The sequence below is a fragment of the Pagrus pagrus genome, assembly GCF_965226575.1.
Source record: "Pagrus pagrus genome assembly, chromosome: 17".
NCBI lineage: Eukaryota > Metazoa > Chordata > Actinopteri > Spariformes > Sparidae > Pagrus > Pagrus pagrus.
Window position 1 is genome coordinate 22,190,503 of NC_140201.1, and position 15,604 is coordinate 22,206,106.

At 41.5% G+C, this 15,604-nt stretch overlaps 1 protein-coding gene across 1 annotated transcript; it reads right to left on the bottom strand.

Moving 5' to 3' along the window:
• Positions 1-27: 27 nt before the first annotated feature.
• cpsf1 (cleavage and polyadenylation specific factor 1) lies at positions 28-15,560 on the bottom strand. Its single transcript, XM_084379880.1, has 38 exons — positions 15,406-15,560; positions 14,616-14,781; positions 14,495-14,522; positions 14,264-14,397; positions 14,089-14,169; positions 13,824-13,975; positions 13,373-13,519; positions 13,052-13,191; positions 12,772-12,882; positions 12,578-12,671; positions 12,407-12,494; positions 11,686-11,841; positions 11,444-11,495; positions 11,281-11,354; positions 11,119-11,193; positions 10,946-11,026; positions 10,524-10,619; positions 10,240-10,419; positions 9,942-10,083; positions 9,614-9,792; positions 9,238-9,377; positions 8,963-9,143; positions 8,648-8,854; positions 8,469-8,558; positions 8,236-8,382; positions 7,992-8,144; positions 6,762-6,878; positions 6,379-6,469; positions 5,487-5,571; positions 3,670-3,811; positions 3,400-3,552; positions 2,728-2,904; positions 2,317-2,383; positions 2,182-2,229; positions 1,934-2,089; positions 617-746; positions 340-478; positions 28-252 (listed from the first exon to the last, which is right to left on the bottom strand). Exons 2-38 carry the CDS (start codon positions 14,757-14,759, stop codon positions 205-207), a joined length of 4,425 nt encoding a protein of 1,474 aa, XP_084236006.1. The 5' UTR covers positions 14,760-14,781; positions 15,406-15,560; the 3' UTR covers positions 28-204.
• Between the last annotated feature and the right edge of the window lie 44 nt (positions 15,561-15,604).

Genomic DNA, 15,604 nt, shown 5'->3' on the forward strand with positions numbered 1-15,604 from the left:
CTCAATAAACACACACACACACAAGACTTGTGTAAATTACTTTTTACTGATTTTTGTTTTATACAAAATATCCTAAGAAAACATGGCTGCCCTCTTTTTTCATCGAACAAGTAAGAAAAACAAATCAGGTTTGCACAAAGAAAAAACATTTCTCCTTTCGGTATAAAAAGAGCGTTCAGTGGACGAGACGTGGGAATGTGGCTCTCAGAAGTGAGCTGTGACTCTGTCCATCTCCAGGAGGTCGTCCAGGATCTGGTGATGAAAGGAGGGTAAAATGAGAGGGACATCAGAGTAAGAGGACTGACTTCACTGCATCCTCTCCTCTGTCTGTGTACTTACTATGTCCTGAGTGGTACCGATCTTCTTGGCCAGCTCACTGCGCTCCATCGTGCTGAGGTACAAGTACTTGTTGAGGAGTTCTCCATCCAGGATGTTTCTCACAGCGTTCTGCAGGCATCGTCTGTCAGAGTGCATCATTCTGGACCAAAGACAAAGAGTCAGTTATATCGACTATAAAATTACACAATCTGTCACTCATACTAAATTACGTGTGATACATGATCCCAATAGTGGCCACTAATATGTGACAAGTAGCCTACTGAACGTAGATATATACCTGAAGGCCTTTGGGTTCAGACCAGCGTGATGAGGCAGCATAGTGTTGAGAGCATTTTGCAACATCAGCAGACGGCGATAAGTCTTCTCCTGCATGGGGAGGAGCAAGCCCATGCCTCCGTCTAGGGTTGCTGAGGGGGAAAGGACACAAAAAAACAGGTTTAGTCTACATTTAACATTTGGGAATTTGAAGCTGAATTTCAAGATTTCTTTCCAATTCTCGAATTTCCTTTTTTTTTATTATCTTTTTATTGAGTTGAACCAAGGTCCAAACAATGCAATCATTTCTATAGGACTCAATATCTTGTAAGTACCTTCTGTAAGATACAGTTGTAACAGAGGGTAAAACAACAGAATGAAAGAAGCAGATAAGGATCAATAAAGTAAATAAAAATACAGGTACAACATAGAAAATCAAATACAAAATCAAAAACCAAACTTAATAAAGAGAACTAAACTGCTGGGGCACGCCTTCAGCACAGTCAAATCACTTTACAGGAAATTATAACTAATTCAAATTAAACAAATGACGGTTGTATTAGATTAATGTACACAATCCAACTTTCCCATGTTTTCATACACTTGTTCTGTTGCAGTTGAATAGAAAAGGTCATTTGTTCCAGCCTGAAGATATCATAAATAATGTTACTCTAATTATCGGCTGTAGGTGTATCTGGTTTTAATTCACCACTTCCTTCCTGCCAACTGTGCTTATAATCCCAAATAAATATCTAACATGAAAACTCCAATCTTCTCATTTCCACGTGATTTAGAAAAGCCTGATTAAACTAGAAAATTTGATCTTTCAAAGCATGACGAACACATTTCTTGAAATACACATTATATAATATCTTTCCCCAATGAACCAGACTGTGTTCCAAATTCTGTAATCACCAACTAAATGTGTGTCCAATAGGAATAAGCAATAATTCAATATTATCTTATCTCATCTTAGTGGAAGTGTATTGATGTGATGATATGATCATATCAAGATATCACTTTATACACTTCTGCCTAACTCAATGATTCAAGGCTAACTGGAAATACAAAATGTGTCCATGTTTATCATTGCCTTAATTCAGCAATTAAATGCTGTCTGACAAGCTCTTAGTTTTGGGGGGATTTCTTGTAAATTCTGCAAATGTTATACAAGTTCTTTCTTTCTTTGTGCAAGAATCCATCGGATCACTCGTCCCAGAGATCTACATGGTTTTTTTTTGCATATAGAGTTGGGAAGTGAGATTCAATCACAAATGGTCATGTCGAGACGCAACTCACTCGACTCTAATAAAACTGTTAGCTAAGACGTGACACGTACCAAACCACGTTATGTGCTTGTTGTCCCAGGTCAGAGACTTTTTGCTGCCCGTGTCCAGGGTTCCTCTGCACGGCATCCGCCAGAAAGTGTTAATGTTGGCTCCAGCGTTGAAGTCAGCTCGCCTCAGCAGGCGCATTCCTCCAAAGCTCTCCTTAGCTGCAAACGCAGACAACACATTACATGAGTGGATTCCGTTTGATGCAGAGTTACATGACATTTGCATCGCATGTACCAACATTATCACATACCTTCAGGTAAATACATGTAAACATAGAGGTTCTTGTCCCGATCGGACACTAAAAGGAAAAAAAAATAAAGGGTCATGAGAACAAGGGTTTGCAGAATTGTATTGAATTTAGTCGTAAAGGCTTAACAAACATTACCCAGGAAGCCAAGCTGGTTGTTATCCACCATGAATTCAATGCTGTAAACCTCCAGGGGCTTTGCATCCTGTCAGCAAAACAATGAGAAAACAATTACAGACAGATACAGTCCCTGAGACACAACTGAATCCAAACACCCACAGGCAGGAGACACACCATCAACACTTACTTGTACATCTTAACCAATAATACTCCACTAGGTTTTCTGCACGCCGCACGTTATAGTAAGTAAATACAACACTGAAACCTGATTGTTTGGGTCCAAACTTCTAACTGGAAAAGGGTACACTTAAATGTCTGCTATAATTGAAAACTGTCTTTGATACTGAAGAAAATATGTTCATCAACAAAACGATCCCTTTTGTAATAATGATACAGAAAATGACTGTTTCAGTGGTGTCATTTCCTCACCCTGCTGACGAGCGACAGCGTCTTGCTCTCCTCCTGGTAGCGGAGCAGCGAGATGCTCTTCATCAGATCTGCGGCCAAGATGAAGTTCTTGATGCTGAACATCTGGTGGATGTAGAGCTGAGTGTCGATGAAGGCCATACCCGTCAGGTCGTTGTCCTTCAAGACCCACAGGAAGATCTGCAGGGACATCGAGGAAGTTACACCTCATTTCTACATATTTACCCGCAACATTAATACCCCTTTCCACTGGTCAAAAATCCCACTTAAACCCGCTAAGATAGGGCTCTTGTGTGATATGGGCATGTGTAAACTCTGCATTTAGACCCGGGTCAATTGACTCGGCAGTAGACACAGGTTTTTTTTAATCACCTCGGCTCGGATCAGCTTTGATGTAAACGTAAGACCCAGGTGAACACGCTAAATTCTGACGTATTTGGGGTCAAATTTGAGGGCACATTTTTGCGGGTTGACCCGCGTTTAAAATCCTGTGTAGACCTGCTTATTTTTGGTGGAAAAGCGGCATCAGTTGATTTGTCTTTAGTTTTAAGTCAAAATTTCGTCCAAGTTTTGTTATCAGTTTAGGGCAGAAATGAAAGAATTTAATGTTTAAGTTAATTTCAAGGTGTTTTTCTGATTCCAGTTCTGTGAATTCTGCGAGTTATGCTGAGATACCTTCTGTCCGATGGCCGACACCAGGTATCCGTTGCAGTGGCACATAGCCGTCACCGGTCCCTTCTGTTCCTTCTCATACAGCACTTTGAACTTGTTCTTGGTGAGCGGCTGGCCTGGCTCTGGCACCACCTCAATCACATCCAGGATCACAATCTGAACACAAGAATCAAACGTCAAGCCATCAGCAGATGTTTCCGTCTCTTATTGTCACCATTTCTTACAAAGAAAGAAGTTAGTTCGGTAGTGAAATTGTTGCTATGTGCTGCTCACCCGGCCCCTGCAGGTGACCTCCTCCCCCTGCATCAGGCAGGTCCCTGCTGCGATGTAGCCCTTCAGTCCAGACACCGTCTCCTGACTCCTCAGAGCCACCGTCTTCATACAGGTCACATGTTCCCACTCCTCCAGGTCAAACCTTATGCAGACAGAGAGGGGACAGCTTATTAAGTTTGTCTCCTTCACAAATGGTGAATTTTACTGAAATCTGTTATGATACATTGTTTTAAACACATAATCAAACATACTGTACATCTGGTAACAGTAAGCTGACCAGCTGATCCGGATGCTTTGCAGGAGAACTGATAAAATCAGTGCCGCTTTGTAAAAAGCAGTCAATGTTTGTCAGACTGTTGTAGAAGAAAGTCTTTTGTTTTCTTTAAATTCTGTTAGTCCTTAACCATGAACACAATTTTAGAAAACAATTCATATATTTGCTCGAACGTAGGCCGAAGGTGATCACAAACAGGAGGTGTCAACTTAAACATGACACATTCCCACTTTTAAAGCAGACAAGCTAAAATTTGAAAGACAAATGAATGGCGTCAGAGCACTAAAAAACATGTACAGTCGATAGGATCAGTTGTTTCAAGATGGTAGTGCATTCACATCAATGGGGGCATAATGTTAGTTTGATAATATATCAAGAGCAAAACCTGCTTGGGGGGCTTGACCCCATAATCTTCAATTTCTCACACTTTTTTAATTGTATTTTTTTATCTGCTTGGGGTAGGCAGTTTGTGGGGCTGTTGAACTGTTGTTTCTATTATTTTAAGTCAGTGAGGATAGGCTGTACACTATTATATATATTTTGTTGAGTTTCATATTGATTTGACCTTGAATTTCTTCAGTTAACAGTTTATTGCATACTGAAAATTTATTAAAATGAATTCATAAAATGAATGTGGAAAAACAAATATGGACAAAGGGCAAACACAAGCATCTGTGTGGAAAAAGTGCTGCATCCTGCGTTATTTTTAAGGTGACCTCATTATGACTCATCACAATAAAAGAGGGGCATTACACAGTACAAGGGTTGCTGACACTGCAGGACGACAACAAGCAAGGAAAAAAGCAGTGGTAGAGAAGAAGCCCTCCTCTTCTGCATTTTGCCTTTATTGGTCGGGTGGTGCTGAAAGCGTAACAGGAAATATTGAAGGAAAAAAATGGATGCTTGAGTGTGGACGTCATATTTAAGAGGCTCTGTGTTTTTACAGGCTTAAGAACCAACAGGATGCTCCAGTTAGCAAAGTAGGTGACTCAAATTCACTCTGTTTACAAGTGCCAAGCCTTTGCTGTCTCAGCTTAATAATACATCTCAGTAAGAAGAAAGGCTAAGTTAGAGTTAAGATAGTGAAACAGAGACTACAGTACCTCATTTAGTTTACATACAGTATTATGCTGGAATTCTGCAAGCCAGACTGACTTTAGTGCTTTGGCTCCTTGCAGAAAAGCCTCACAGTGGTGGTGGAACGATTATGCGGAGAAACTAAATGACCAGGGACTTGTACAAATGACCTGACATTTCCAACTGACCCTCCTGAAATGAGGGAAGGCAGCCATGTGAGACTACACTAATTGTCTACAACTCAGGATAAATGACCCAGGATTTTCAATTAATCCCAGCAATTCTTTAGAAGCTGCACAAAGCCTCCACTGAGATGAGCCAGTGCAGAGAAAATGAGAAAACAAAAGTGTGGACCTCTTTATTCATAGGTGCCTAATGTCTATTAAAACAAGACTTTCTTATTGATTTTGCAAGGAGCACTCTTGTTTTGCAAAGGGGTGAGATATATAAAGAAAACAGCTTTTACCGCGTGTTTGGAATGGCCTCCCAGCTGACTGGAGAGATGAGCTGGATGGAGAACTTCTCCTGCTGAGGATTAATGTAACGTTCATCTGCAGGGCGACAGAAGAGAAACATCAGTAATATATACACATATTTGTGTTCAAGTGGGAAACAGTCGGATATGGTTACAAATAGCTAAAAGAAACAAATATTAAGCTAAAGGAAACGAATAATTGAAATAATAAAGAAAATAAATTAATATTGAATATGAATATGAATATGAAAGAAATAAATACTTGAAATAGTTCTCTAAAAGAGCTGGATAAAAGGTTGAAATGGCTAAAGGAAACAAGTACTGAAATAATTAATTAAAATACATTGATAAAATTGTTGAAATAGGCAGCTAAAGGAAACAAACAGCTGTAATATAGTCAGATAACAGAATGAATAAATGGTTAAAATAGCTAGCTTAGGAAAATATAAGAGCAATGCATAAATGGTTGAAGTACGTAGCTAAAGAAAGCATATAGTTGAAATAATGAGATAAAAGAAATTGATAAATTCTTGAAAGAGCGAGCTAAAAGAAACAAATAGTTGAAATAGCTAAAAGTAATACATTAAATGGTTAAAATAGTACCTAAAACTCATGGTTAAGAGGTTTAAAGGTGGCTGTAAGTAATTAATAAACAGTTCAAATGGTTAGCTAGAAGAAAGAAACAGTTGAAATAGTGAAACAAATATAATATATATAACTATGAAACAACAAACGGTCGGAAAATTAATTTCAGTATTTTATTTTAATTCTGTTTTTATATTCGTGGCAGGTGGTCTTGTTGAACAAGTACTTCAGTTCACCTGACAGGGCTGTGAGTATGTATGTGTGCGCGCATGTGCGTCTGTGTGTGTTCATGTCTGACCTCGTTCTATGGTTTCGTACTCCTTCTCCTCTCCAGTCATCCTGGGGATGCGTGTGCAGAGCTCTTTCACACTGGTGCACACAGCATACACCTAACAGGGAAGAAGCCAAAATCACACAGAAAACTTTACATCAAAGGCTAATCCCTTCAAAGTCACCCTCATTGATTTTTTTTCTCTAGCAGTACGAAAAACTTTCAGGCCAGAGGGCTTTCATCTCAAACTTTTTCAAAGCCTCTTGATCGATGCGCTTTTATTTTGCATCGCGTTATGCAAGTGGAGGTGTGTGTGTGTGTGTCCAGGGAATGTGTTTCAGCTTGAATTTGTGTCACGTCGCTGCTCTGGTGCCCCTGGTGCTGTGTGGGCTGAGTGAGAGGAGCCTTGCCTTGGACTCGACGTGGTAGGAGACGTAGTGGACGGTGCACCTCAGTGGGATCTTTCGGACAGGCCAAGGGGCATCGTAGGACAGGTAGGTGGGCAGGACGCTGATCCTCAGCTCGCCCTGTGGGAAATACACACAGACACACACACTGAAGACTGCCTGAGGAATAAGAAATTACAGATAACTGTTGCTTTTTTAATTTGCTGAAGCTCTGATTTGTGTCTCTGGCTTCATCTTTATCCATAGCAGAATCAACTCACTGTCGGTCACAAAACATGTTCTCTTTCAAATCTCACTCACTATCTCACTATGGGAAGCGTGACCAATAATAGAAGCTCCAATAACACCATGTCTGTCAGGAGGCAGACCAAACATATTGAGTTGCATGGGCCAGCCCTTTACAAACACCCCTGGTGCCCTATGTAACATTCTTGCTTTCTTCCCTGTGAAAATTATTATTAATTTGAGTTCCTCAAATAGCCTGAAGTCTGGATTTTCATTTATCTGCTCTCTGATGCAGCTGCAAGGTAGTCACCAAGCGTGGAGGATTTTGGAAAATCTAATTTTAGTTTATTCTTTGCTGGTTCAGGTCGATGTTTTCGTGTTTTACCGGGCTTCTACCTGAGTCTAACGGTGTTTCAGAGCTAGATAGCATGTCAGGGTGAGGTGTGTGTCCATTATTACGTGCTGCTAGTCGTTGGTTTTATCTAGCTATGGCGACCAGCTCATCCTCTAAGTGGAATGCTGGTTGACCATCTCACAGACAGATCCAGTTGAAACACTTCATACTAAAGCCCTGAACATAAAACTAGGATTGTTACTTTAATATGATTATATCATTAAAGTTTATTTTTAATTAAATTGTATCTTTTCTTCCCATTTGGAGTTCAATTTATAAGGGTTTACGAAAGGTAACAAAATACTAGCATTTTTGAAGTGATCTGTAGTATGTAATTTGAGGCCACTAATTACTTTCAACACTGCACAAAAAGTGGTCAGTGTTTATAGATTATTTGTTTCAGTGTCTCTACATTCTTATTCCTGCCAGGCTTTAAAAGCCCCAGAAAACCAAATAAGTCTACTAAAGTCCAAGATATTACGACTACGACTACAAATAATAATAATCATTTGATCATTTAATAACAGATCTAAGTTGTATTTTTGTTTCCCTTTAGAGTGACATAAGAATACCTACTCTACCAATACCAAGGTGACAGTGTGTCCTCTGTGTACCTGTTTGTTGAAGTAGAGGAAACCTTTGGGACAGTTGATGTTATGGAAGGGTGAGAAAGACTCGATGGAGCCATCAATGCTCATGGGGTGAAGCCTCATAGCTCCACGTGACGTGACCAGCATCCAGTGAGGAGACGGACCACAGATAAACACCTGGGACAACGAGGAAATGTGGACAGTCATTTGGCAAATCAAAGAGCATTATTAAGTTCTGATATCTGTATTAAAAAAACCCGTTCCTTACCCCTGAGTATCCAGAGATGTCCTCAAAGTATCTGAATCTGGCGATCCGACTTTTGGCAGCTGAGCTCTCCTCTGTGGCCCCGCTCTCTGCTTTCTTATCTTTCTTCAGCTTTGATTTCTTCTCTCTGAAGTTAATGTTGTGGGGCACCTGAGCAGAGGAAAGTAGCACAGTAAAGACTCACTTCGTTCAAACTTGTCTTGATTTAGTGTATGTTCATTGGTCTGAGCTCTTACTTTTTTGAAGCGCACTTTCAGGTTGTTCTGTGGCTGCTGCTGATCATACGGGAACGCTTCATAGATCAGAAGCTCCTGTTCAACGTGGACCTAGAACAAGAAAACATTTTGTCATACACGGCTTTCATTCAATGTCAGTTTCTTTTGATTTTCTCTGTATGAAGCACTAAAACACTCACCAGTAAATATGGTCTGCTGTGATTGTAACCGAGTGAAACCAAAGACACCTCTTTGACCAGTGGGATCTCTCCTTGACGTGTCACTTCCTCTTTTTTACCTTCCCCTTGTGTTGCCGATTGGCCAGACGAACTGTCCACCAGCACTCTCTGACCAACTGGGAAGTTCTTCACCAGGAACACCAGTCGCCAGTCTGGGAGCTGGTAAATCTGATCAAATTAAAACAAAGGAGTGTGAAAAAAGGAAGTATGGAAACAGCACTTTGATAGTGATTATCATAGTTCATATAATCCTCTGATATAACATATAGTTCATACCTCCATTACACCATTCTCCCTGGTGATCATGCACCAGTGGCTGGGCTCTGCTTTGCTCGAGCTTCCGTCACTCCCAAAAGCCCCTGCTCCCATGTAGCTGCGGCCGAATTCATCCTTCGAAGGCGCCGCACTGGCGTTTGAGTCTCCGTACAGCATTTCCTCCTCATCATCCACTGCGTTACTGCACACCGATTTAACAACAATCAGTCCATCAATCAATAATCAGGACATGTTGGGAATGGTTGCATGTTTCAGGATGGAGGTGATGCTCTCACCTGAGGTCCTGGATGATGGTCTCTGCTTCAGACTGACTCCTAATGATGGTGTCCTCTTTAACAGAGGAGTTAGCTTTGTTTTCTGTGGTGAACATCCCACTGACATCTCTGTACGCACACAGTGCGATCACACGGGATTGCTGTTGAATGAGAGGCAGTTTTAAACAAGGTAATTACTGATACAAGCTATTAAGTGAATGTTGTGAATCTAGTTTCTGAATGAGGGAGTTTAATGATGCTGTGCATTTGTGTGTTGCCATTACTGAAGCTCAGGACTGAACAACAGGACCAGCTACTCTAGTTCAAAGCTTCAGTTTGGCCAGCAGGGGGCAGATTTGGTAAAGAAAAAGGAGTACTGTGCTGATGGTTCACTCACAGTGGGGATCTGTGGTTTCTGCAGGGCCAGCCGATGTGTCTTCCCCATGTAGGAATCAGTCTTCAGCACAAACATGGTGACCACACCCTCTGCTGTCATGATGACCACGTAAGGGTCTGCCACAGAGCAATGCACTATGGGAGAGCCCAGGTCCACGGGGATGAAGTGGAGCTGTGTCACTGAGAAAGAGAAAAGAGAAACAGACTGTTACTATATCTAATACCTTTAAATTAGCTTTAATATTATACATGTATTCTCCTTTACTCCCTTATTGTTTGCTAATGCAACAAGCAAATGTAAAATATTTATATTATTTATACTATTTTACCTCCTTCCAGCAGCCGGATACCCATGGGGGACACTTGGATGATGTACTTGTTGTCACCGATGTTTCCGGCAAACACAGTTGGTCCCTGGGTGGCAAAACCACTGGTGTCCAGCTCCATGATCTCCTGACCTGTCTGAAGGATCTACACAACAACACACAATCAGTTTGGTTCCATTAGAAAACATCCAAATGATATAATAGATTTGGTTTAGTAGGTTTGTTTTCCCGAGAATTAAACAGCTCAACAATCAAAATTGTTGATTGTTGAGCTAAGATGTGCATTGATGTGTGTTTTTACCATGGTTGAATCCTCTCTGCTCAGAATGAGAAAGCCGTGCTTCTTCGTATCATCCTCCAGCTGAGGCTCTGTCTTCTCCTCCACCTCTTTCTCCTTCTCCTCTTTGTCTTTCTCTCCCTCTTCACCATCCTCGCCGGTCTCTGTCTCTGCCCCGTCCTCTGAATCATCGCTTTTTACAGCCTGGGAAAGGATCAACAAAGATCTTACTGCAAAGAAAAGGTGCTACCATAGGAATGAACATAGTGAACATTCATTAGAGGGAAATCATGAAGCTTCCACAGTACTTTTTTGTCTTCCTTGACTTCACTTGAGATGACTGTCCACATGTCGTGGCAGCCTGGCAACTCAAACGTGGTGACTACTTGGGGTCGGATGCTTCTCTGAGAACAGAATGGAAACCAATCAAAGCACATTTCCAGGTTTTAGACTCTTGTATTTATACCCCACAACATGCTAGTGTTACAAATCCCAAGAGTATTTGAACTGTGAGCAAGTCAGCTTGTGTCTGGGGTGTTTACAGGCTACTCCGTCGATCTCTGAGGCAGCCCTGGTAGACCCAGACTTCACTGTAGCACCATCACTGGACCTGTGGCAGACGGCCCTCGCGACCACAGGTTTTAGGATGGTGCAGTTACATTTATCATGCACATATCAAACCAGCTACACATGCATTACAACAACAAATAACATCAGTGGGGGGAATTACCTGAAGCACAGACAGTGCACCGTTCTTGCCAAAGCCAGAGCACACAACGACCTCCAGGTCGGGCTCGGGGTTGCTCTGGAACTGTGGGGAAGAAGAAGTCAGAAACCTTAAAATACAATTGTTGAGAGAATAAATGCTCGGTAACAGACATTAGGAAGTTTTACTGTGTGTACCTCTTCAGACAAGAAAGCAGGTTCACCCATGGAGGCCATTGCACAAGGTCCAATGTTGAGTATGCTGTCACACACCTGGATGAAAACACAGAAGACCCTGGGTCAGTTTCACACAAAGACATAAAAGGCAACTAAGCTTTTGCTATTTATTTATTTTTTAACCTCAAAGGAGTAGGTGGCCAGCTGAGTGCCTGACTGGGCCTCACTTCCGTACACTTCTATCTCATCCACCTCATCTGGCAAAACAAAGAAGTAGAGTGAAAACACAGATTGGCAGATCACACACACATTTCTGGAACATGTCATAAATAAAATCTGACCATACCCGTCCAGTTGGTGGAAGATTCTACTCGCTTCTTTTTGCTTGGTGGTTCTTCCTGGAATTCATTAGAGATGATGATTTAGTTTTATTGGCAGACAAGCTGTCAAACAAGATGGTATTCCTTCTGACATTTACTCTGAAAAGCTGTCAAGCTCAGTATCAAAATTAATGGCTGCAACCACACAAGAGAAAGGGAAAATAAAGATGGATTTCAATGTTGTTTCACAACAAAATCACTAACGTACCGGTTTATCTTTATCCTTCTCCTTCTCTTTTTCTTTGTCCAGCTTTTCTTTGCCCTCCTCAGGTGGCGTCTCCTGAAGTTTCTCGGTGTATTTGAGCAGCAGAGAGTTTCCGAGGCGGGAGCCCAAGAAAAGGTAGCCGGGCTCCATGGTAACCATCTGGAGGAGAGCCCAGAGTGTGAGGCATTACTGTGACAGACTGTCTGTTCTAAATCCTCCAAAAGCTGACGGACTTCGTATATATTCAGTATTTACTGAATACCCCAAAAGGTCCGCCAGATATAAGAAACTACCTACAGGTTTTGAGTGAAGTCTGATCATCGCCCTGCTAATATACTTTTGGTGTAAAAATGGACATTTCTATGGCATTCTGCTGCTTTAAAAAGTGCTGGCATTAGCTTTCAAAACCTCATCCTCAACCCCTCCAGCATTTTCTGTTTGTTCACAGGAACAGAAAGAAAAAAAGGGTATTTTTTTGAATGGGACATTTTTTTGGAGCCTTGAGCACAACAAGCTGAGATCTGCCATCTAGTTCCATTATATTGGAGAGAAGGCAGACATCTCTTTGGCTGATACCTCCAAAGCTCTACCACCTACACCAAAACAATCTGGATGGATTAATAACACTACCGGTAAGAGAAAAAAACCTGTACTTTTGATTTTGGAGTTAACTGCCCCTTTGAGATAGCGACTTCCTGTCTCATCAGACCCTGTTGCTACTTACACAGGTTGTCAGGACGCTGGCAGCAGCTTTGTCGAAATGGAAAGCCCGTACGCTTCTCATGCCGTCAGTAATGAGGGTCAACACGTAACTGCAAGACAACAACAGCTAGTGAAGAATCATAAACTGCCAGCATCGCTCATGTACATCCTGGTGGTATTAACAATGACTTACATTTCTCCTCCTTTCAAAGAGATGACCATCTTGTCATAGGCAATAAAGTCAGACTGGGAACAGTCGAGTGTGATCTTCACTTCTTCCTGTACACCTGGGTAGCCAAAATATGTCATCCAGTGATGAGCATCACAAAATATGAAAGGTATGTTAAGTCCAGGTGTCCAGATAGAATTGCAGACGATCACACTTACGCAGAGGGAAGGCTGTCGTCCCATTCGTCTGAGAATTGAGAGAAACTCCATATGGTGGAACACTCTGGTTCAGATACAGCAATGAATTCACAGCAAACACCACCACACCACCTAAAAAGATTTGGTATGTGATCAGAGGAGCAACAGCACAACACACTTCATCATAGTGTATATTCATATCCACCCTTTTCAATCAGAAAAGATCTCTACGGAGAACTGAGAGCTTTAGTGACCACACTGTACATAAATAGTGACAGAAGAGAGAATTGACTGAGCTCACCGATAGGCTTGGGAACAGCCATGACCTGCGTACAGTCAAAAGGCAGATTACTGAGGGACCAGATGACAGGGTGAACCTTCTGCATTATGTTGAGGGAGATGGCGACGATGCTGCAGGTGTCCTGACGCACGGCCACACGCCTGGCAGAGTGATCCAAAAACACAAGTTAAACATGAAATCAAATCTGGCATACTTAGAAACGTAAAGTTAGATTTATTTGTGGCAAACCAAAACCATGTGTTCAAGACAACCTTGTCAATATATCTTTTGTTTGAATGAAACAAAAAAAGGTTGTGGTTATAGCTGATAATGTGGACTGACCCAGGCCATGTCTGGTTGGGCTCAAAAAGGATGAGCAACGTGGGCTCATAATAGCCGTGGAGGAACTTCATGTCGATGATGTTGAGCAGCTTCTCATCCAGCTCGCGGACGTCAATGATGTAGCTGGGCAGGAAGCTGGATTTAGGTCTGTAGATGCAATACAGAGACAAGAGATGCTCAAAATTAGACAATTACACGTACATGCCTGGAGTCTGTTCTTTTCGTCGTCAGAAAGTAGTCGAACATTTTAATAAAGTGGCATGTTCCATCGTTTTGTTTTATTCTTCGAACCATGGATAAACATAGTGCTACTACAATATAAACATTTGACTCCAACATATTCAAGATAAGTTTTCAGTCCAACTGGGGAATCAACATGTAAGTATTTATGGTTCAGTGAGGCCACTAAAAGACATTAATAAGCAGAACGCAGAGTGAACTGCAGGCTTACCCTTCTCCAACTCCACCCTCCTGTTCATCAGTTAGAGTGTCCTTCCTGAATGGCAACACCACCAGCTGGGTGCCATATACAAGCATCACAGCACAGCGATTCTCTGGATCTACACGGACAATGGGAATATGTACATTCTGTACAAAACCATCCTGAAAATGTAGAAAAGAGGCCAAATCAGTTAAGCAATTCATTCACTTGAGCACGTCAACATCTAGTTTGAGTTTTCAGATATTTACTGTGTTCTTGTTTCTACTGTACATACTCTGAGCTCTGGCTCCTCAAAGAAATGAAGAGACAGCGTCTTGAGGTCATGTGTCCCAGGGTCGTACTCCACTACAGACAACTGGAGAGAGGACAAACACACCCAGAGGTCAGTCAAACATAATTTCAGGCTGTTAAAAATGCAGTTAGGCAGTGCACGGCTTGAACAATGATACCTTGGCATCTTTGAAACTGAGAAGGAGCGCATCTCTGCTGGCTCCAACAAGCTGCACACTGGCCATGGACATGACATTGCCAAAGAGAGAGAAGGAGGCCACCTGCTCCAGCTTCTCCTTACGAGATTTGGAATCTGAAGGAGGAAAGAGTGAAGTCAGATCGCAAATTCACTCTGACATTAAATTAATATCATTCTTTAACAGTACTTTGAGTATGAAGTCTGGATGTACCTGAAGACTTGTCAGCCTTTGACGTACTCTGAAATTATGACAGAAATATACATATCATGAAAAGCTTTTAATGGTTGTATTTCAAAACTTGACACAATGAAATATGGAGACTTATGGTTACCTCCACATCGTGGATAATCCTGTAGACAAACAGCTGAGATGTTCCAGCAACGACCAAGTTCTTCTCCTTGCTGGATATGAAGTTGCAGTAGACAGAAAACTCCACTGCAGTGGGGGTGTGTGCTTGTCTGTACACTGCATACATCCTGGAAGGTTCCCCTGAGCATCTGACAGGTGAGACCATTCATGTCAACATCTACTGATTTCATGTTGAGAGCTGCTGCTTGATTAAGATTCACAGAATTAACCAAACACTTAACCAGACGTTGTTCTTCTTCCTCAAGAGTAAACTCGGCTAGTGGTAAGTCAACTGGCTAGCAGCGGGAAACAATGCTAACCAAAGATGAAGTTACTCAGTGCAAAAGCATCATCATTCAGAAAAAGTTTAGCTTTACTTTATAGCCACATATTATTACTGAATTCCAAATTGTTTCCATAATAAACAAATGCTAACTAGCTTGTAATTTACCAAAGATAACGTTGGAGTTTGAGCCTTGGCAACTAGTTAGCCACATAATCAATATTCTCGCTTTTAGCTAGCGTATATTTAAAAACACAATATAATGTATGTAGCAGTAGCCATTCAGTCATGTTGTTATGATCAGTGTGCGTCTCTGTTAGCTGTTAGCTTCAGAAAACGAGCGTATGCTAAAGCCGGTAACGTTAGCTATCTTAGCAACACTCTAACGTTCCTATTAGTAGCTAGCATGTTAGCTGGCATGGCACAGCGCCTGCACCTGATAGTTTTATGGCATATTTGTGCAAATTGTCAATTAAACTTGTGAACGTACCTATATGAAACACGTTATCAGAGTCTGCAGCTTTATTGTTCCTTCCTCTTTGTACATTTAAGGTGTCATGTTGTGTGGGTTACTAACTTAAGATAGCTATGCAATAGCTAGGTAAGCTAGCAGTTAGTTGCCGTGTTGTGTTATGGGAGCTCCAGTCTTCTTCGCCTTTTCTATTTCCGGCGGACTAGTTACTCGAAGG